The 21,604-nt window shown below is 43.9% G+C and overlaps 2 protein-coding genes across 2 annotated transcripts; both read right to left on the reverse strand.

Annotated features, from left to right (window-relative positions):
- Positions 1-419: 419 nt before the first annotated feature.
- On the reverse strand, positions 420-7,694 carry erap2 (endoplasmic reticulum aminopeptidase 2). The gene is made up of 21 exons (XM_030103993.1): positions 7,634-7,694; positions 6,634-7,010; positions 6,328-6,514; positions 6,085-6,254; positions 5,855-5,993; positions 5,644-5,778; positions 5,423-5,543; positions 5,166-5,320; positions 4,952-5,065; positions 4,736-4,867; positions 4,464-4,595; positions 4,076-4,144; positions 3,802-3,977; positions 3,621-3,700; positions 3,350-3,533; positions 3,112-3,268; positions 2,834-3,018; positions 2,555-2,716; positions 1,649-1,789; positions 1,339-1,420; positions 420-769 (listed from the first exon to the last, which is right to left on the reverse strand). The coding sequence occupies exons 2-21, from the start codon at positions 6,798-6,800 to the stop codon at positions 623-625; spliced, it is 2,835 nt and encodes a 944-aa protein (XP_029959853.1). The 5' UTR covers positions 6,801-7,010; positions 7,634-7,694; the 3' UTR covers positions 420-622.
- A 3,579-nt stretch (positions 7,695-11,273) lies between these two features.
- Positions 11,274-21,318, reverse strand: rgmb (repulsive guidance molecule BMP co-receptor b). The gene is made up of 3 exons (XM_030103995.1): positions 20,809-21,318; positions 15,297-15,838; positions 11,274-13,565 (listed from the first exon to the last, which is right to left on the reverse strand). The coding sequence occupies exons 1-3, from the start codon at positions 20,924-20,926 to the stop codon at positions 12,801-12,803; spliced, it is 1,425 nt and encodes a 474-aa protein (XP_029959855.1). The 5' UTR covers positions 20,927-21,318; the 3' UTR covers positions 11,274-12,800.
- Between the last annotated feature and the right edge of the window lie 286 nt (positions 21,319-21,604).

Here is a 21,604-nt window from a genome sequence, read left to right on the forward strand (position 1 = left end):
GCTCACTAAAGCTATCATGTATCTCATTAATTTAAAAAACACAGTTATAAACCCTGGCATCATTATCATAGGAAATAAAAGGATCCAGTTTTTATCTTGCTGTTTAAACATTTCTAATAATTTGTATCTTTTTTTATTTTCTAAAAAGAAAAAAAAATAAAATACAAGGGAAGGATGAGTTTCTGAGAAATCTGAGATAACAATCTTAAATAATTAAAGAAAGGACACACACGCACACACACATGCACACGGAAAAAATCAAACACACTGGTTAATAACATTCTTACCAGGAGGCACAATAAACTCTTTTCCGTAATATCTATTTAATACAACTTCTGCGTCGAATTGGATTGGATTGGATCTCTGTACGACGCTTTGACAAAAACACACAGACGATAAAATATTAATGACGCAAAAACTGTTTTTCTCAGTTTATTTTTCCTCAGCTGCCAGTTCCCCCAATTACACATTTTCTTCTAACAAATTCACACCTGTATAAACACAACTGTCAAGTTTAGCAAATACAATTAACATTCAATCAGTTTCAATCAAATTAAAAAACAACAAAAAAATCAAGTGTCCTTCGTGTTGCGTCAGTAAACTACAGCTTGTCTTTGGGTTTTCACTTCATTTGGTCACTCAGGAAACTCCTCAGAACCCCCAGGTTTCTCTGAACCCAGCGAACATTTTTCTTCAGATTGTCCAGGGCGATCTGTGTCGCTCTGAGCTGAGACGCCTGCTCCTTGATGGATTCAAAGAACAGCTCTACCTAAGGGTCAAACAGACACAGAGAAAAAAACAGGGATATAACTGAAAATCTGACACTTCCCCTTTATCTGCATTTTTCTTTTCTTTGATTTTCTTCATTTTCTTTGCATTTCATTTAGGTTCACTGAGAGCAGGTGTGTCATAGTAACACTTCGACATTGTTGCTTTGTGTGTTTCAACATAAACTCAAACACACTGACATTTTGGAAAATAGTTTCAATGAATCCCTGTTTCCCATGCATATTTTCTTTGGCACAAGTTTTCACAATAAAAGTAGATGAGTGGTAATTGCTAAAACCAACAGTTTTATTTAAATGTTGTATTCTGTTGCAAAAAAAAAAAAAAAAATTATTTGGTTGTTTATTGGACTTAATATTATGCAACAGAAAAGGCAAGTTAAGATAGTAATATGAGACCTAATAAATAAGCATATGTGCAACCAAGATAGATAGACAGATAGATAGATAGATAGATCAGAGATGCACTGCAGAACGAAATGACAATGCAGCAATAGCGATAAAATTCACACACACAAATAAGAAAAACAACAAAGACAAAATATATACTTACTTCAGTGAGTTCCTTTGGAGATGAAAACTGACCTGTGGTGCTAATAAGGATGTTTCTAATACAAGGTGAGCCCAACTGAAACCTGCAGGTCGGGATAACAGCAATGAGAATAATTACAAGCAAATAGTTTTTGATGCGAATAGATAAAGTGTTATTTGTGGCAGGAAAATAAAAACACGACAGCACATCTAAGACCAACCTAAAGCATGAAAATCAAATCAAATTCAGAAATCACAGAGGTAAAATGATGCTATGATATATAGAAAGTGTGTAATGGTTATTTTGACTGTTAGTGTATGTTTATACATACTTTTGAACCAAATGGTCCCAGTTCTTTTTGACAAAATCCCACGCAAGGTGATGTCCCTGAGGGTTTCTAGCCACAAACATGACGACATGAGACAGGTCCTGCGATCGAATCACATCCCCCTCCAGACCAAGCTCCAACAGTCTGCAACCCACAGAGACACAAACAGATTACACATTTTAATAAGTGTATAGGATTTGGTTTCAAAACGGCACAAGTACGCACAATATTATCAGCTCGAATGTGATTGTGGCTTGAAATAAATATAGAAGTGCAGTTAACGCTCTAAAGTCCAGGGGTCTGTTTTATAAAGCAGGATTTGTGAAAACTCTGCGCCTGTTAACCCTGAAATGAGGGAAACGCAGAGATTTCAGTTTCATAAAGGAAGGAAACGAAATCCAGTGAATAAAGAGTAACTCTAACCTGTTTCACAGGGAGGTAACTTAACCTCTCAGTCAGATACTGCAGTAACCGACTCTCAGGAACTGAACTGATACGGAGCAGGTTTTTCCCTCAAAACCTAGTTCCTCTCTGACTCCGCCCACTTTCAGTCACATATAGTGTTTCACTTCCTCATTCACTCATTCAGCTGCAGAGTTTGGCGCATATTTCTGCCATCTGTCATTTAAAACAACCATTTAAAAAAAGAAAGAAAATCAGTCAGTCTTGCTATATTAGAAGGCCATTATGGGAAATCTTTTTCACTAACATGCACCACGAAACAGACACCGAGTATTCTCTTTCACTGTGAAGCATGTTGAATATCATCATGGATCTCCCATGAGATAATTCTGACTCGTCAACTGTTTGGACGGATGCTTTGCGAGCAGTACTGCACCTCTTTGTGTTTGCCACAAGGTGGCATTGTTTACCGTTTAGAAAAAAAAATGCAGCAGGAGTGAGACCTACCTCTGCAGTTTGTTCGTGTCTCTGCTGCAAGTCAGAGCAAACAAGATGTTGTCTTTCTGAGCTTCAGAGAGCGACGTCTTGTAGGTGTCCAGGAGTGAAGCCCAGCCGTCATCCTCCCGCGCTCCAACCGAATACACAGTCGTGGCCACATCGGTGGGCAGACTGGAGAAGGCACAAAGACGTCCAGATTAGGAACACCACGAAACATTGAACTGCATGACGTTTATGACAGTATTTGTCTTTGCAGATAGTGTGCGTTAAAGTATGATTGAGACAGACTTCAGTGTTTTGTTGGACTGAAGCCAGTCTCTGAAGTGCTGACGCGCTCGCTCCACACAGCGGGGATCATCCAGGTGACAAGCCAGCGACAAGACCTCGGACCTCAGCCGGCGCTCGGACACAGAGCCGCTGTCACTCCATGTCTGCTCGTCGATCACGGCACGGAAAAACTGCAGAATGTACGCCTGCGCAAAAAGACAAGAAGAAAGACCCGTTTATATTCACTCATTTTCACGGAGTAAAAACAATATCATAAACACATCAAGCTTGCATTATACCCGAAAGTTGTGTTTGAGAGCGATCTCATCCCTTTTCTCAATCATATGATAAATGGCTTCCAGATAGTTCAGCCCTTGGAGGAGTGGCACTGTGTGTGTCTCCCGCGGAAAGTAACCCAACAGGTCTAAGGCTTGATTCAGAGGGAGATGGCCTGCCCTGTAAAGAGACGGAATCAACTCAATTTTCCTCCAGAAACACAGAAAAGGCTCTGATTGTGTGAGACAGACACACACTTACGAGACCAACTGAATGGCGTTGTGTATCAAGTGAGTCCTGTCCTTGTAGCTCAGAGCGGTGTGGTTTTCTCTCAGCAGTTTGGTTATTGTGTCCCAACCGCCGTCCGCATAATGAACCACATAATAGCCCGTCATGTCGGTGTTTACCTTCACCCAGCTGACTTCCTCTCCTATGTGTATGCTGTCTAATAGAAACACAAATAAGAGAGAGCAATATGATGACAAACATAACCGCAGGGCCGTATTAACGGCATCGTCTCTGCTTCATTTACCTGTCTGAGACATCATGAGGTGTCTGTGGACGGCGCCGGAAGCATCTGTCTTGTAGGTCAGAGGGATGTGCCAAAGGTAACTGCACAAGAGGGGACGCCAATTAAAAACCAAAGCTTGGCGGCAGACAATAGAAATAGAATAGTAATTTATCAAGCGAAAATAATATATGCGCTTTCATACCCCTGCTGCAGCGCGGGCCACTCAGGGTCGGAGGGCATCACTGTCCTCAGGAACCTGTCCTGTCTCAGCAGCAGGCGAGACCCCTTCCTGGTCACTGTGACCAGAGGAACCCCTTTCTGCAGAGTCCAGGTGTTCATCATGGCCGTCAGGTTCAGATGCTCCCCTGCAAACAGGTACTGCAGACCAAAGACCAATGACCATCGCCGCCATCTTGTAAACTTAGTGACGTTTAAAAGAACACGGTCAGTGAGTTGATGTTTCAAAATTTACTGACCGCATTCTTGGTAGCTTGGCCGCGGCTGTAGCAGTGATTTCCAGCGATGAAGTCTTCGTCTGAGCAGGTCTAAAACCACAAAATGACATTTTCTATATTACTGTTTGTGTTCTTTCTACCTTTCATAGCATCTGGGCAACCAACTGCAGTTCAGTGAAGTACAGAAATTATGCTACTTTAAGAGACTTAAAACATATTTAATGCACATTAGGTATTTTAGTTCATGGCTTTGAAATTGTAGATTGTGCTTGTCTATTTAAATATAAAAATATGTGCAAACTAAAAGTTTTGTTCTTTTAACTTCATGGTCTGTTTAGTAAAATTTCTATTTTTGCTCGCTGTTTTGATGTTTTATTCACACCAAAAAATTAGCATTCGGGCTTCTTACGGTGGTCAAACTGTCCCACAGGTCCTGATTCTGTGCATTTCTGTAGCTGTACTTGCGAAGGTATCGCACAATCCCGGTCTGAAACACGTTGTCTGTCAGAAAATGACGCAGCATGTGCAGGACACAAGCTCCCTGGAAGAAATAAACATGCAGAGAAAAATGGCTCATCTTTGCAAATAAACCAAGCAAGAACACTTTTTTTTTTGACAAAATAAGCATAATTCTCTGTCCCAGTGTTGAAACTGTGCATTCCTCAGACAATGTAAGCGTACCTTATCGTAGGAGACTGTGTCGAACATCTCTTCTATCTGAGTGGGGTTCTCTGCTGGGCTGGATATCGGCCGAGAGGAATTCAAAGAATCAAGGCCAACTGCTGCAAAACAGGTGTTCAGGAGATATTCCTCCTGTGAGATCAAACACAAGACGGTAAGTGTGTAAGTGTGGGAATATAACGGTGACATTCGTAAAAGACTCATCTGTCCACGTACCACTTTGAATTCAGGGTAGGTGGCCTCCACTGAAATGTACTCCATGTATCTTGCGAATCCTTCATTCAGCCAAATGTCGTTCCACCACTCCATCGTCACCAAGTTGCCGAACCACTGCAGAGAGGATTGTGACTTTAACATCTTTTTTATATACCATTAGATTTGTTCAAGCTGCCTTGATATTGTGGACCAACAGTCTCCGCGTTGTTCCCACCTGATGAGCCAGCTCATGGCCGATCACCATCGTCACCCAGAGTTTATGAGAAACAGAGGATGTGACGGGGTCAAAGAGAAGGCTGGTCTCTCTGTAGGTGGTCAGGCCCCAGTTCTCCATCGCACCCGATTGAAAATCTGGGATGGCGATCAAATCTGAGAGAGAGGACGCATGTCACGGGCAGAAAATGTCACGGAAACCAGAAATATTAATGTAAGGGCCTGGTGTGACAAAACCAGATTTGGAAATGGATTCACCTTGCTTGGGTAAAGGATAGGGGATGTTAAAGTACTCGTCATAAAAGTCCAACATTTTCACACCAACTTCCAGGGCATAATAGGCTTGAGAAATCTTTTCGGGGGCAGCGTAGATGGACACCTGTGTGAATATCAAAAAAACAAAAAACGAAAATGGTTTGTTTCTTGCAATTTACATTGTATTAAAAAAAAAAAAACGAAAATCAAAACGAAAACCACACCTGCACCCCAGAAGATGTCTTTGCAGTGACAGATTTGAAATCACAGACGACAAATGCGACCAGATAGGTGCTCATCTGAACACTTGGAGCGAAGTGATCCTCAAGCAAGCCGTCGCTCAATTCTACTGTCTTGACCTGAAATTGCAAAAATTGTGTTAATCGTGGCCTTTTTTTTTTTTTATTTCAAAATGTGTGATAATGCAGCACTCACCACAGGCATGTTGGACAGAGAAATGTACTCTGGAGTTCTCCTGATCCGAACAGAAAAATTGGCTTTGAACGTCGGCTCGTCGAAACACGGGAAAGCCATTCGGGCGCTCGTCGGCTCAAAGTGAGTTGAAGCTAAGGTCCTGAAAGCAGACATCAGAGGCACTGCTGGGGTTTACTGTGATTACGGCACATCTGTATGCGGGTGCTGTTGAACAGGGATCTCAGTCTGACCTGGTTTCTCCTGCCGTTGTTGTGTAAGTGCTCTTATAGAAGCCATAAAAGCCTTCTGCAAAATCTGCGGCAAACTCAATATAAAGGAAATATTTCTGACCACTGATGAGAACTCGGGGGGAGAAAATGCCAATCTGCTCATGGGAGGGGTGATGAAGGACTGGAAGGACCTGAAATAAAAGGAGACAGTTGGGTCTGCTGTCTGTCACAGTTGTAAATAAACTCATCACGTCTCATAACTACCTTGTCTGAGAGATGAGCGAGGTTCTGGTCCAGAATGGTGGCCTTGGAGATCTGCAGACCTTTGCTGTGTACTACAACCCAGTTCGTATTGTTCTGCACATCGATCTGGATCTGCACCGATCCAGTGAAGCTGAGACTCGTGAGGTTGGGGTGCAGCAGGAGGTGGTAGTGACGAGGAATGATATATCTGTTATGAAGACACCCGGGTGGCTTTTAAAACAACGTGGCGCTCTTGGAGGTGATGACTGTGATGTTATCGTCACAAAATAAACAAAACTGAACGATACACGAAAGAATGAAGCAAACCTTGGCAGGCGCAGACGACTCCAGGGGAAGGACAGATTGTCAGTACTTGAAGGAGACGGTTCGCCAGTGTGAGCCAAGGTGGACTCCTGCTGTGAGCTCAGTGTGTCCTCAGACCATGCCAGGGACACGGCGAACAAAGACAGCAGACACAGCTTCAGCCACACCATTGCAGAGGAAATGTTCTCAAACCACAGATCGGCAAAAAAAAAAAACAAAAAAAAAAAAACAAAGCCGACCCCTGAGAAAAGCTGACAGTTCGCAGTGGTGTCAGCCGGTCGTAACCCAGAGATCTGGTTACTGAGGACCGGCTGATGCTGGATGAAAATGCAGCTGAAGCAAAATCATCAACACGATCTTCAAACTTGGTCTCTCGAAACCTGAAAGACAAAAGGACGAACGAGTGCAAATAAAGTCACTGTTTCTATGACCTTGTGAAGGTCAACCAAAATTGATCAGTCTTCCAAAACCTGACAGATGATGAAAAATCAGACAGTTTAACCAACAGTAATGGATCACTTAAGCAGTTCCTGTTTGGTTCACCCTCTCAGGCTTTTCTTATTTAGTACACAGTTCATTTACTGCAGCACCTCCCTATAAAATGTCTATCTTCCTGATTAAAAAAAAAAACACGTGTCATGCCTTCAGTTATTGACCTGCTTCATTCGAGCAAAAAGCTTTGGTGAACTTGAGGCCACAACAAGTCGTCACCCTAAAGGAGACCCAAACATGTGATGAAAACACCACATGACTTTCCGTGTGGACAGAGCCGGGTGAGGACAGGGCTATAACTGAGGTGACAACAGCTGCAGGAGCAGAGAAGTTCAAACCAGGTTGCAAAACCGGGACTCGTGCTGTTTGTGTGCTGAGGCGCCCAAAATGTTGGATTTAAAACCTTTCTGAGGACAGCGGGCTGCAGAACGCTGTAAACGCTACACTGTCGTTGCATAATGTGTCAAATAATCATTGTTTTAATAAATATGCGGTAAAAAGTCTTACTTACCGCTGTCATTCTACTTCATGCTTCTTCCGCGTCCCTCTTAGGTTTCACTTTCTTTTTCAAGCTCCAGCCCATAATTCAATTAAAAAAAAAAAGAAAGAAACTCCTGCGTGAGAAGACAGAGTACCAGAACATTGGTGTCAAACATACGGCCCGTGAGCCAAAATCTAGGCTGCTAAAGGGTCCATACTGACCTTTTAGAACCAAAGTAAATCATAGTAAATCATTGGAGCTTAAACTGTTTTTATTGTGCATAATGGACAGAATAGAAACAGTGAGACCTGAGCAGAAACATCAGTATTGTTAAAAGTTAAAGAAAATCACTGCCTGTTTGAAAGTTCTATTGTTTTTTAAATTGATTTAAACATTTTAGTAATATCCCGCTTTTTCTTTGAAATAACTGGAACTTATATGTCGGATCTATGGGTTCATATGCTGTCATTTAACCGGTCTGTTCTCTTGGATATCAGATGAAACTGTATGAAACTGTACTGAGCTGAGTTTTATACCTGCTGGTGTTATTTGCCTATAATTAAGAATGGATAAGAATGAAAACTCTTTACAATCTACTGAAGAAGTAATGGTATTTCACTTTCATTTTGGGAGCTTTTTCCTGAATGTGTTTACACAGACAAATCTTTTGAGATGTATCAACTGTTTCCAGCAGGGACTCCCAAAATAAGACAAACATAGACGTGACAACAACAGTGACCCTAACCTAAACAGCATCATACATCCGCAATGAGGCAAATCGACCAATAGGTTTATATTAGGCCACATTTTAAAGTGATGTGTGTCTGTGTGTAATAAGAATTGTCATTGAGGTGCTTCTTATGTTGCGCAATGATGAGTGTGAACCAGACAAACATTGTGGAAAATGTTTGTAGAGACAAAAATCACCAAACTATATACAGAAAATTGGTCAGACGTGAAGTTAAAAGTTGTTTAAGGGTTACATTAAGGTCAGGGTTAAGTCAAAGGTTGAATTTTGGGAGTAAATAAATAAACCACAATTTCAATGGTAGCAATGTAGATTACATACTGTATAGTTTACTCTTTTTTAAAATTCTCATAAATGTTCAAGTTCCCCAAAATATTAAAGTTACAGTCCTGAGTAACTGTACTCAGTTACTTCCAGTCCTGAAAGTAAGATGAATCCACATGTGTGTGTGCAGGTGTAACCTAATGTTTGGGTGTGTTGATATCAGCAGATTCTCACCTCAAACTGAGCGGCTGCCAGCAGGTGTGCCAGTCGTGGTGATTATTCAGTGACTGTGGTCCAGTCGTCCTCGGTTTTCTTCCCTGTGTGTAAATAGCCGGCAGAGTTTCACATGTGCGGCTTCACGCTGCCTCTCTGCGTCTTTCTCTCCCCTCTGTTTGTTTGTGCATTCATGTGTGTGCCTGGGTGAGCTTCCATTGTTAGTATAAGGTCATAACAATATGATACGTCTGTCCCCCCACAATGCACTGCTCCTGGCAAAGCCAAATGGCATGCCCCAGTTCGACACACAGACACACACACACACACACACACACACACACACACACACACACACACACACACACACACACACACACTCACACAGAGCAGGCAGTTATCAGTGAGCCCCAGACACTCTCACTACAGCAGACATGACTGAGGCATCAAGGAGCCTGTTTTACCTTCCAATCATCTATTTATGCACAGGTAAATGATCTCAATTTGTACAACATGATTTGGTGTTGCTTGTTTTTCTATCAGTTGGATAAATAACCTGTTATTTTCAGAGAGACTTTATTTCAGTCACTGTAGTAATCATTGAACACTGAAGCATTACTACTAAGACTGGGAATACTGTTAAGGCAATATAATTCATGTCTTATTGCAACAAAATTACTAAGAATTTTGAGGTTTGTGCTACATGGCCTCAGTCTTTTGGAGTACAAATGATGTGTTGTGACAGTCTTTTCCAGAATCAGAACCCGAAAGCAAATGGATATATTTGGAATGGCATCTCACAGTGATGTTAATTGCATCACTAATATAATTATAAAGCGTTAAAGCACATGAGTGCCCTTATAAGCTGGCTGTTTAATTCCATTTGGACAGACTTCCTCCAGACCTCCTTTCAAACTTTTAAGCTTCTAGACAAAAATACCCACATTTTGAATTTCTATACATGTTCTTTTATTCTATTATTGCAACATAAGCTCTATTTTGGATTTATATAGCAGAACAGAATGATTCGTCAGATGGTTTACCTTGATTTTTGAAGAAATAGTATGCTAAGATGATTTTCATTTGGTGGAAGGAGGACAAACGTGTTTCTATTCAGTCATAAAGATTGCAACCCGCTGGCTCAGTCTTGCACTTGTTTTGGTATTTTATCTTGATTGTGTGGGTCAGGTGGGGTGGACGGCGATGGGCTGGCATCTCTGGCCCCTCCGGTCCACCTGACGGGAGAGAGACTCGGCTGGACCCTGCTGGTCTGCATGGTGAGCGACTTCAGGAGAGGACGGCTGGAGGTCAGCTGGAGGTCGGCGTCCGAGGGCCACATATCCTCCGTGCCGTACAGCAGGACTGCAGCCAGGAGGCACAGGGGCCACAGCGCCGTGGCGACCATCACAGTGGCCACCAGAGACTGGCCGTCGTACAGCTGCTCTGTGAGCCACAGACACCACTCCAAAGTGAAGAGGAGGCAGCACACCGCCTCGCTAGGTGAAGCTGATCACCTTCAACCATAAACAATCAATATTTACTGTCGATTCAAAGCTGGAGTTATTGTTCACAAAATGTGAAACCTGTTTTCTTTCTTTAGACGTTTCAGATGACTGTGAAGAGAGCTACAAAGAAGATAAAGAAGTAGCAGGTAAAATTCAGCTGTTTGAACATAATTAAAAACTGTTATTGAGAATAATTCATGTATTTCATATTGATCTCCAGATGTGACTGTGTGGACAAACACGGTGGTTGTTCTGTGTATGAGACTGCTTTTCATCAAGACGCTCATCTTCAACACTGTGATGACCATTTGTCTTGTTATTAAATGGTAAGAGTTTGAATTCCTCCCACTGCGTTAAGCAGGGAAAAATCCTTTTTGCATCATTCGTATCATTTCTGTATTTGCATTTTCAGACAAGGAGCTTGATTCTGAAGCACAGAATGACCCTGAAAAGAAACTCCAGACCTGAGGAATCTTTTCCTGACTGAAGGATTTCTGCTCTCAGAGATGATGAGTCCCTTCCTGCCTTTATGTCTTACATATCGGTTCATGGGGAGACTTTCAAATAAACACGAAACTGCCCGGATACACACCGCGCTCCGGAACTCTGCAGATCTGAAGTGGCGCCTTTTTCAGCCCAGCATCACACAGGTGTTGCCGACAGTGACAGTTAGGAGGAACTCGTGTTTGTGGGGCCAAACCCGGTATCTGATCGACTGCTAACCTCAGACAGATGGTTTAATGCTCCTAAATATGAGTGTGTCTGCTCTAGTGTGAAGGCATGTGTGTACAGTGTCATTCAGGAATTTCTCTAAAGTTGGAATCCTTCATATGACTTTTATTTTAATTGTAAATATGAAGAAGGTGAAATTAAGGAACAAGGAGCGAGCTTTAACCGTTTAAGCTTTATTGTTTTTTGTTTTGTTTTGTTTTTTTAAATAAAACACTGACACAAAGTTTGCTTCCTCATTTTTTTCTTTGTTTTTTTGAAACGCCTTGAGTAACACACGGACGTAGCAACATAGCACCACTAGGTGGCAGTACAATCACATCTGACATTTTTTTATTAAATTATTATCCAACAGCAAGAATATGGAGCTTAACTTCCTCTACAGGACACTACGTTCATAAATAAGTTAAGTATTTCAACATCGACCAGTCACTCTTCACCAAACGGACACTCACACATGATGAAAGGATCAAAAAGCCAGAAACTGAGATCGAGGTCACAGATCGAAACTAATCGAGTAGAATTATACCGAATGTTAAGATTTTAAAAACAGGCTTCGGGGTTGAAATTTCAATGGGTATGAAAGCCCCACAACATGATGCTGAAGCGCAAATCCCAGCACACAGTGTAGTGAAGTTATTTCTAGATATTCGCAGTTTTTGTTTCCAGTATTCTACATGTGACAGGAGCAGCTTGTAAATTCTGGCAGAGAAATAATAAAAAAAAAAGTATACAGTAGCAAGTTTCAAACCTTTTCAGAAACTCTGAGAAGGGAAATGGTGCTGGTTTGGCATTGACTTGTCATTTCATTTGTACATAAAAACAGTCTTTGGCTCAAATGATACCATCCAAAGCTACCCAGACACTAATAACAACACACTAGAAAACATGAGCCAGAATAGTCACAGCGGAGAATTGGCAAAGAGGTGTGAATACCTCCAATTGGAGTCAGATGAAATAAAAAAAAACAAAAAAAAAAAAACACACATTCAAACATGTCACCGGCTAATAAAAAACACTGCAGCACCCGCACAAACCCATGTACACGGTTGAAATCAGGACTGAGAGAAAGCAACAAATTCATATCGTAACAAAACCAGACTGATGGCATCTGCTGTGACAATATTCACAATACATTCAACAGAACTGCTCACATTAACTCAAACTGAGTCGCTGACTCAAATCAGCTACAGGAAGAATGACAAATGGTAGCTCCCAGCATTTTATTCACTGTAAAGGATTGGGAAACCAAATTATTGATCCCTAAAGCTGAAATCTTTGCAGATTTCTGTGGATGACAGCAAGTGAGAGGAGAAAACACTGATGTGGATTTCAGAGAAAAAAAAAATAAAGTGCTTTTGTTAAAACAAACATCCTCTGTCTGAGGTAATAAAAAAAATCACATCAAATGGCACAAAAACAAAGTCTACATCATTACACTGTGCACTGAAGACAAAATGAACTATTTACACTTGATTCACCCGCACAGAAGCATTTGTGTCATTGTCGGTTGCGCTCTATCTAAAGATGAAGGAAAAGTGAAGGTCGTCTCATCTGCTTTGTTTCTTCACCTGCAGAGGGCCGGTTCCTCCAGGGGAGACGCAGGTCTGTCCAGCCTGCTGTGTTCTGCAGTACGGACCAGCCCTCAGTGCTCAGCAGAAAGGGGGGGAAAGAAAAAAAAAAAGCAGCTCTCAAAACTGTCTTTCTAGTGCACAGACATTCACAAGAAGTCCCGCTCTCACATAAAAGCAGCCCTCAAAGCACACAGCAGGATGAGAGCGAGCTGTCTGATGGGCCGAGTATCAGAGTGTAGGGTGGAGGCGGCGGAGCCACGAGGGTAGATCCTCCATCTGTCCCGGTGAGGATGAAGGCTCTCCATGTCTTTCTGCGCGCTGTACGCCGCCACGGTGAAGTTAGCGTCTCCGGTGGTCAGGAGATCAAACACACAGGAGTGAAAGTAAATGTCATGGACCTCCAGCTGGTCCCTGCAGCGCTCCTCCGCGCCCTCCCGACCAAAAACCTGCGCGGCGGCGGCGGCATAGGGGGACGCCTGCGTCTGTGAGGAGTAGCCGGGCCGGCGCAGCTGCTGCAGCTGCAGGCCGAGCGCCGGAGGGGAGGGGGGCAGGGGCAGGTGGCCCGCCCGGTCGATGCGCTCCCCGCTGGGACACCCGTTCAGGCAGAGCTGCAGGTCCTGGGTGGCGTCGTAGGCCTGGGCCAGCTCCTCCGGGATCCGCACCGCCAGGGTCAGGTAGCGGCCCAGCTGACGGACGATCACGGTCACGCCGATGTAGCCGGCGTGCAGCTCCACGTGGCGCCCCGGGCTACGCTCCGAGATCCACAGGGCCCGCACCTTCCCCGTCGTGCCGTCGGCGCCCGCAGAGGCGTGGATGGGGTCTCCGCTGCTCACGGTTCCATCATCAAAGGCGGCAGGGAGGCTGTCGGAGACGGCCTGGTAGACCCTCTGGTCCGTGCAGCCCTCGTAAGGCTTGAAGATGATGGTGACCTATAAAAACAGAGAAGACAGTTACGCTTCTGTCTGGGGTTTATCACTTGGGTTTAACGGCCTCATTATGCATTTATGATATGCAGCTTTACCTTTGTAGCAGCTAATGACTAACAGAGTTTTTATCAGTGGTGTAAAGACAAAGAGTTCACAGAGCAACGCCGGCAATAAAGGAACAGGCTGCAAACTCTTCAGCTCAGTAGCTACAAATACAAGTTTGAATAACATTTGTGACTTTTCTGTTATGAGAGTTTTAATGTCTTTACTCTTCTGTTAGCTTGCTGATCAACAAAGCTGTAGGATAATCTATAAACGTTAAAATTATCTTTTATGAAAATTCTAAAGGCTGGAATATTAAGCAGCTCATTTTGAAAACGACTGGCAGAGGAAGAAAAATTCAATTGTATCCAAAAACTGAATAGTTTATGTACGGAACTTAATTGCTGATTTCATGTAGAGTTAATGTTTGTTTATTCAAACAGGTTTTCCACAAAAAAAAAAAAAAAAAAAACTTATTTCTTTGGTTGCACACAAATATTCACATACGTCCATAAAACAGGTCATTGGCTCATCACATGACACGAGAAATTACTTAATGACTTTTTAACAAGTTGTAATTTGACACAGCTATGCAAACATGCTGACACATGAACACACACTCACACACACACACACTCACACAGGGTTGCAGTGGTGACTGGAAGCTGTGGTGGATGCAGGGTGTGGTGTGAGCATTACGGTTAGCACTAGCATCACAGTTCCGGTGAATGGCTGCTTTGTTCACATGACAGCCGTGAGGAATGAGGCCTGGCAGGCCATTAAGGCCGCAGGGCTGTTAATGTGTGCGCGTATGTATATGTTTGTGTGCGTGTGTGTTTGTGTCTGTGTGAGAGAGGCTGTGTGTGTGTCCCTAATAATCGTGACTAATAACTTGCCCCACCTCTGACACAAGGTCAAACCTTATGCTCCGCCGTGTAGCAACCCCAGTATTTGCTTAATGTGTGTGTGGGTGTTTCTGCCTGCATGTGCATGACTAAGTGTGTGCATGGGTGTGTGTATGTGCTTTAATAATTAAAGCTATCGACCAAGCTAGAGAGGGCAGATCACTGGGGGAAACATCAACATTGCTTCTTTAACGCCACAAAGATCACCTTGTGTGGCTCCTTGTCCAGTCGGTGTTGCGTACAGACGTGTGTATCTGTGAGTGTCTTTCTGTTGTGCGGGGACCTTTAACACACACACACGGTGCTGTAAGGAGTGCCACTTCTGAACTTACGACAAGCACACCCACACATGTGCTCACAAACACACACGTAAGTAAACAGTGGGTCCTTTCACACATCTCATTCCATGTTATTAGAGGTCAGGCTCCACGCAGCCAATGGCCAAGTCAAGTTTCCAACACTGCTTCAGTCACAAGAGACGGTCACAAGATTGAGGCTGCTTGTCTCACACCTGGGCGTGAGAGACTCACAGTAAGAGAGAGAGAGAGAGAGAATAAGGCAGAGCAGGAAGAGCAAGGGTGTTTTCCAGCCGTGCATTGATAAGATTTTCTCTCTGAGGCACAGAAAAGCAACTTAGAGGTCCTTATAGAAACACACACACACACACACACACAGAAACAAACCAGATTACACCAGCTGCTCTCACTTAGGAGGCTCTTACAGCCTTAATAGCAGCGTACTAGACCTCAAAGCCCATTTCTTTGTTTCCCCCTTTAACTGTTCTCACCTTATTGGTTGCCGTCGCGCTGGAGCCAGGGACCACTGGAACATTAGTGACCTGCACTGACAGATAGTCATTATCAATGAGAGGCCACGCCCCCTCCACCTTACACGTCTGGAAACTGTCCTTAAACGTCCTCAGGTGCGGGTCCCCAAAGAGCCCGCAGAACAGGTACGCCGGCCGAGGGTGGCCGTGACCGTGGGAGTGCGCGTGCGAGTGCCCGTGAGCGTGCGCGTGGGCGTGCTGGGTGCGGCTGTGGTAGTTGCAGGGCTCGAGCTGGACCTCCGGGTGCGTGGAGGAGGTGGGCCCGTCCCTGGAGCAGTTCCTCTGACTCATCAGGTCCGAGATTCCCAGCACGGCCGAGTGGAACACCAGGTTTCCCCGGCAAGACTTGGCGGTCCTCTGGGTGCAGGCGGAGTACGCGCGCAAAGCTTTGCAAAACTCGGTGTGGAAGCCATCCACGGCCGGGGTCAGGTGGGACGTCAGGGAGACGAAGTCAGTGGTGCACTTCTGGATCCGACACTGCGGGGTGGCCACCTGGCACTGACCTGGAGAGAAGACATGATGCTCAGAAAGCTGCAACACAATTGTGAACATAAAAGTGTGTGAAAACCAGCTATGGATGTAGGATATCTGAAGAATGAACCAGAAGAAGCTGGAGAGGGGGATCTTATCACTGTTACAGTGTTGAGAAGGCTTTGATCTTGAACGCACAACAGAAGACGCCTGTTACACCCTGACCTTATAAAACCAGAAAGAGAATCAGCTGCTGATTGAAATTCTTGATCAATCGGCACCGCTCCTGTGTGAGTGTAATAAAACTCAAGTGTAATAAACCAAAGAGCGGCCAGAGAAAAATATATGAAACGCGCTTTTCCCTCCAGTGAGATAACAGCGTCTGCGTGGCCAAGGAGCACACAGCAGAGATGTATTATTGACAAGAGAATTCAGACAATGCAGGTGTGCTGTGCATACAAACATCTGAAAACCCTTTAGATGACCACTGGACAACAGTAATCCTGCCCACAGCTCATAACTTTTGACAGTTTACAACAATGCAAGAGGGAAACTGGCTCTGGGAATTGTTTGAGTCAGGTGAAGTTCTTTTTATATTTATCCATATTGGTTCCTCGCAGACCATTTGTACACAAGGAAAATAAATATTTCAAGACATGAGTTTGTTTTCTTTTACTTATTCAATTCAGTCTGAAAAATGTCATATGGCATTTATCAATAATGTAATTTCAATATGAAAGTAGAAAATAGACCAAAGCAGACATATCACTCAGTCTATGGATGTGAATATCCTCCAAATGGAACATGCAGTACTTCGATTAAATGCTTTCCTGTCGTCCATGTCAACACACCATGAAGTACTGCAGTGTGATCACAGTGCTTGCTTCCAAACCCGGACACACTGGAAATACTTCAGAAAACTAAAAAAAACTTAGCTTCATGTGTTCAGAGAACTGGATCAAACATAGCGCCACTATTTCTCAAGAATCTTTTGGTTTTTTTCCTATTAAAAAGTTTCAATTGGGTAGATTTGTTGATTTCAAAAAACAATGATAAAGTTACCAAATATGATTACTTTTTCAATAAACAAGTGAACCTTTTGTGGCCTGATAATATCAGATTACAAACTGTATCAATTTAACACTTCAGAGGATACAATTGCATCCTGGACTGTTTGTTACTTCTGAAAAACACTGAAAATTTAATAACAAAAAAAGGAAATGCATATTTTCAAAAAACTGAAAAACTACCATAAGCAAAACAGAAAGGCCAGCTACTCTCATCGACTCATTGTGCGAGCCCACAGGGCCTCTCACAGCCAACAGTCGCACACATTCTTGACATGAGCTATTCAGGACCGTCAAACCCACCCAAATGATACTGAAATATTTAAGAGATGCTAGATTTTGAAGTTATATGGAGAAAAAATGCAAAACAAATTACATATTGGACTTTTTCTACAGCCATAAAACAAATAGACGGCTAAAGCCAGAGAAAAAGCCTCAAGAGTGGCCTGTTTGTTAAGTATCAGCTGTAATTTATGTTGCTAGTCTGGCTGTGTTTTCCTCTTCTTGATCTGGATACATTGTTTGTGCATGACACAATAATGAATTCAAATAAAATTGTATCACCCTAACTACGTGGAGCGTGTTATGGTGCAACTGCTGATACACAAAGGTCAGACTGGTGTTGATTAGGTTTGTTATTTATGAACTTGTGCAGCTTTTTTTTCTTTTGCAAAGGACACACATGATTAAAAATGTAGCTTGGAATTGCAAAAAAAAATAGACTGATTACACAGCGGTGATTGTACGCCCATCAGGGGCAGATTTTGTGGTTTAAAAATGTCTTGTGGTCGATCTCATTGTGAATTTCTGAATGCAACTGGGGTCAAACCAGCCTTTTATATCATAGATCACCAGAGAGAAAGAGAGAGAGAGAGAGAGAGAGAAGCGAGATTAGAGACCAGACCTAATGCATCAGTCACAGCGTGCTTCTATTAGATTAGGCCAGAAACAGAGAGGCTCTGCAGTGTATGGGCAGCCACACACACACACAGACACACACAATCACACACACACACACACACACACACACACACACACACACACACACACACACACTTTCTTAGAAAGAATGCTGGTTGTGCTTCTGTTAAACACACACAGTCAGTGATCTTCATATGTGGTATGATCTCTTAATGGCCAAGTATCAGCAAAAGCTGCATGGATTTCTACTGAAATCAACAGATTCATTCACTGTAAAGCGACCAGCTAACAAGCTGCGACTGAATAATTACCACACTCAAGTATAAAAGCACATTCCAGCTTTTCTTTGTAGACTTATTTGCTTTTTTGGGGGTGAAGGAAGGAGCTGGTTGCCACCATTTGGGGGCAGTACTGCTCTGATTTTTAAAAAAAAAATCAGGGTGCAAGGGTACAAACCCCCACTCACACCACGATTCAGAATCTCTCTCCTGTCTGTTAAATACTGACATGTACACACACACGTACACACACACAGCCTGCCATACCAGCCACTGCTGCACAGACTGTCTGAGTACTGAGGACACATTGTGTCTTTGATACGCACACCAACAACCTCCTCCTTCCCTTCGATTTGGCCAGCTCTGCCTCAATACGGCTCCCAATCTAATCAGAGTGACTTTATTCTCTTTCAGACGGTATTAGAATCAAGAGCTGGCCAAAAAGAAACGAACAAAAACACACAAAAATAACTTTTTCTGGAACATTTTACCAGAGAAGTGACGTGAAATAAAAAAGCAAAACTTTAAAAAGAAAAGACTCGAGTTCAAAGCTTGAAACCGTAGTGACTGCTGGAGAACATTACACCAGCTCCTCTTGTGTTTTTCTTCAGTTGACTTCACACTAGTGCCTGCCTGAATAAATTAGGCAAAATGGGGATTTTCATACGATTACTGATTCTCTGGATATTATTATGTTTAGAATTAAAGCTTGTGTTTCTTATTTTTGTTCTACAAGGCTTCCCATGATCTCCCGTTCGTGAAGTTATCTTCTTAAGCCTCTTTCTAAAGTATTCATAGGTGTACTTAAAAAAAGAAAATCCAATCTATGCATATAAATAAGCAATTTCCACTAAGTCGAGCTTCGGCGACGGATACTGAATTGACTTTAAAATACTGTTAAGAAGAGAATAAAGAACTCCCAACGTGAGCTACTACTGTGTATAGAGATGGGTTTGTATCATCCGCTGAGGAAAGTCTCTATTAGACACAGTAAAAGAGTCACAACCAGCGCTTCCAAGTCCTGTATTAAGCTTTTTTTTTTTTCTCCACTCACAACTGACTTCATCATCTCCTGGGTTTGATCTCATCTTTTGTCCTAAACCCCATCTGTTGTCAGATTTTCTTTACAGCCTGAATCACTGGCCTCCGTCAGCGTGCTCCAGCGTTCAGCCGTTAGTCGTCTCAGCCTGATTTCCCTGGCCAGCCTCCTCGCCGTCCTGAGGCACCGTCTCTCCCATCAGACAGAGGTCAAAGGACCCCCGGCTCAATCTCGCAGCCCTTGCTTTAGCGATTCTTTGTCTCCCGATCCGGCCGCCCCCCCCAACTTCTTTGATCTCTGGAGATCAGTAAAAAGGATCTACTGGGATCATCTCCTAGCTGAGGGAATGGCCTGCGAAGTGCTTATTGATCACACTGTTGTGTGCACTCTCTCACATGCACAGTTCAGATCACACAAACAGCCTCCCAAGCTTAGAGATACAAAGCTTTACAGGAGCTCACAACAGCATCCACTCACTCTCCCTCTCTGGCTCGCCAGACGCTGCGAACAATACTCAACAATTCAGACACGCTTGCCTTCCTGCCAAAAACAGCCACATGGAGCTGGCAGCAGGAGCCACAATGAAATGCACCTGAAACGCCTCAAACACGCACAACTTTTAACAAACAAAACATTGTGTTTGGCACAACAGCCTGAATAATATACATTCTTTCCAGGTGACGCACACACGGTAGGTGCCAGGAGGATGTTCAGTGTGAAGCGGGTCTCTCCGTTAACACCAAATTGTATGCAGAGGCGGTTTTGTCCCGCTGCCTGAGCCCTGTTAAACTAATTACTGGAGGTGTGACTGCTCAACAGACAGCTGCTGTTATAGCTGCTGACCCCCTGCACACACACAGAAACACACACACACGGCCAGACTGCAGAAGAAAAGAATCTAGATCACTTTACTTTCACTGAAAGCATCACGAGCTTGCAGTGTTGATCAGCATCTATAAAGAACAGCAGTTGGCTGCTATTTCTATTACTAGGAAGGTTAACAGCCTTTCTTTGTTTTTCTTTTCCTCTTTTTCAGTCAAACAATTGTTGTAGGACAAAGCACAGGGCTTTCTGATGGTAAATGTCAAATGATAAACATCCACAAGGAAGCATTTATTTACTTTAATTCCTAATTGTTTCCCGTTACATATTTATCAGCATTTTATCTGATGGCATGTTGTGGCCCATTGATTTTGTTATTCTGCTTTAAATCAACATAAACTGTGCTCAACTGAAGGTTTGGACAAATATACACTGTTCAACTTCCTGATAAGAAGAGCAGATTGTACTTTCCTGTACGTTGCACTGAATAAACGTGCTGTTTGTGCGCAGGAGGAGAGGCAGTAGCCTTCTCCTCTGCTCTCTTCCCCTCCTCCATGAGCCATTAAGGCGCAGACGGGAGAATGACGGCCCAGGAGAGAGGAGGAGAAACTCGATCCGTGCTCAGACTGCTGCACTGCCGCTTTAGAGAGAGCCATTGTCAGGCAGCACTGGGCCCGGCACCAGGATCCGGACGAGGATCAGGATCAGCCCCGCGACCATTACAAGCGCCTGGAAACTAATCAAAGCAACCGAGGTGAACCACCAAGTGCAAAAGAGCGCACGCAAGTGCTGAGAAATTGATTCCAAAAGTGGGTGAAATGACAGGTTGGTGGTGTTGGGAGACGGCACGAGTCACAGCAGTGAGTTCTTTTTACCTATGTGAGCACCGGAGCAGAGAGCGATGATCAGCAGGAGCAGCGGCCGGAAGCGGCGCACCGGAGACGCGGAGGCGAGGCGCTCAGCCCCGCTGCAACAGCATCCGGCTCTCCCCATCCCCGTCCATGCAGGGCCAGGAGGGGAGAGTGGACGGACCTCCAGAGGGCGAGGAGGGGTGGTGTCCAGGCCTCCTCACTACTTCTTCTTCTTCTTCTTCCTCACTCTTCTCTCCTTCCTCTGCCTCTCGGGTGCGCAGGGGCATTAAAACACAGCTGCTCCGCGGAATGCAGGGCGGAGGGGGGTGGAAAGGCAGAAAAAGAGAGAGAAAGGAAAGAGGAAAAACAAAATCTAGGAGCAAAAAAAAGTCACTTTGACGGCACTTTTACTTTTTCTCTGAATAAATCCACAGCCCCACGTGATTTGGGAGCGCGCTCTCCCCGCTGTCGGACTTTTGCCTTGATTGTGCTCGCGCTCCTCTCTGTCGTCCCAAACACGCACAATCACATCCCTCCCTCCCTCGCCAGGCCGGGGCTTCTCCTCCGCCACTCCTCCTCTTTCACTTTCTCCACCTCCTCCTCTGCCCCTCCGACAAATCAATAGGAAATCAACCAAACCCTGCTGGCGGAAAACCCGCCTACCGGGAGAGAGAGAGAGAGGGAGAGGGAGAGAGAGAGAGAGAGAGAGAGAGAGAGAGAGCAACACTAAAAGTGATACAAGTTGTAAAACGTTGGTGTGATTCCATTAAATCGCTGTTTATACTAAAGAGAAGACCGTGGTGTTGCCATTGTATTTGGA

The sequence above is a fragment of the Salarias fasciatus genome, chromosome 12 (assembly GCF_902148845.1).
Source record: "Salarias fasciatus chromosome 12, fSalaFa1.1, whole genome shotgun sequence".
NCBI classification, from domain to species: Eukaryota; Metazoa; Chordata; class Actinopteri; order Blenniiformes; family Blenniidae; genus Salarias; species Salarias fasciatus.

Excerpts from the sequence above, each read along its gene's own strand:
- erap2 (XM_030103993.1), bottom strand. The coding sequence starts at position 6,800 with ATGGTGTGGCTGAAGCTGTGTCTGCTGTCTTTGTTCGCCGTGTCCCTG. Across the intron at positions 6,255-6,327 it reads TCGCTCATCTCTCAGACAAG|GTCCTTCCAGTCCTTCATCA; the intron begins GTAGTTATGAGA and ends CTTTTATTTCAG. Across the intron at positions 3,019-3,111 it reads CTCTCAAACACAACTTTCGG|GCGTACATTCTGCAGTTTTT; the intron begins GTATAATGCAAG and ends CTTTTTGCGCAG.
- rgmb (XM_030103995.1), bottom strand. The coding sequence starts at position 20,926 with ATGGGGAGAGCCGGATGCTGTTGCAGCGGGGCTGAGCGCCTCGCCTCC. Across the intron at positions 15,839-20,808 it reads CTGCTCCGGTGCTCACATAG|GTCAGTGCCAGGTGGCCACC; the intron begins GTAAAAAGAACT and ends TCTTCTCTCCAG. Across the intron at positions 13,566-15,296 it reads GCGCGACGGCAACCAATAAG|GTCACCATCATCTTCAAGCC; the intron begins GTGAGAACAGTT and ends CTGTTTTTATAG.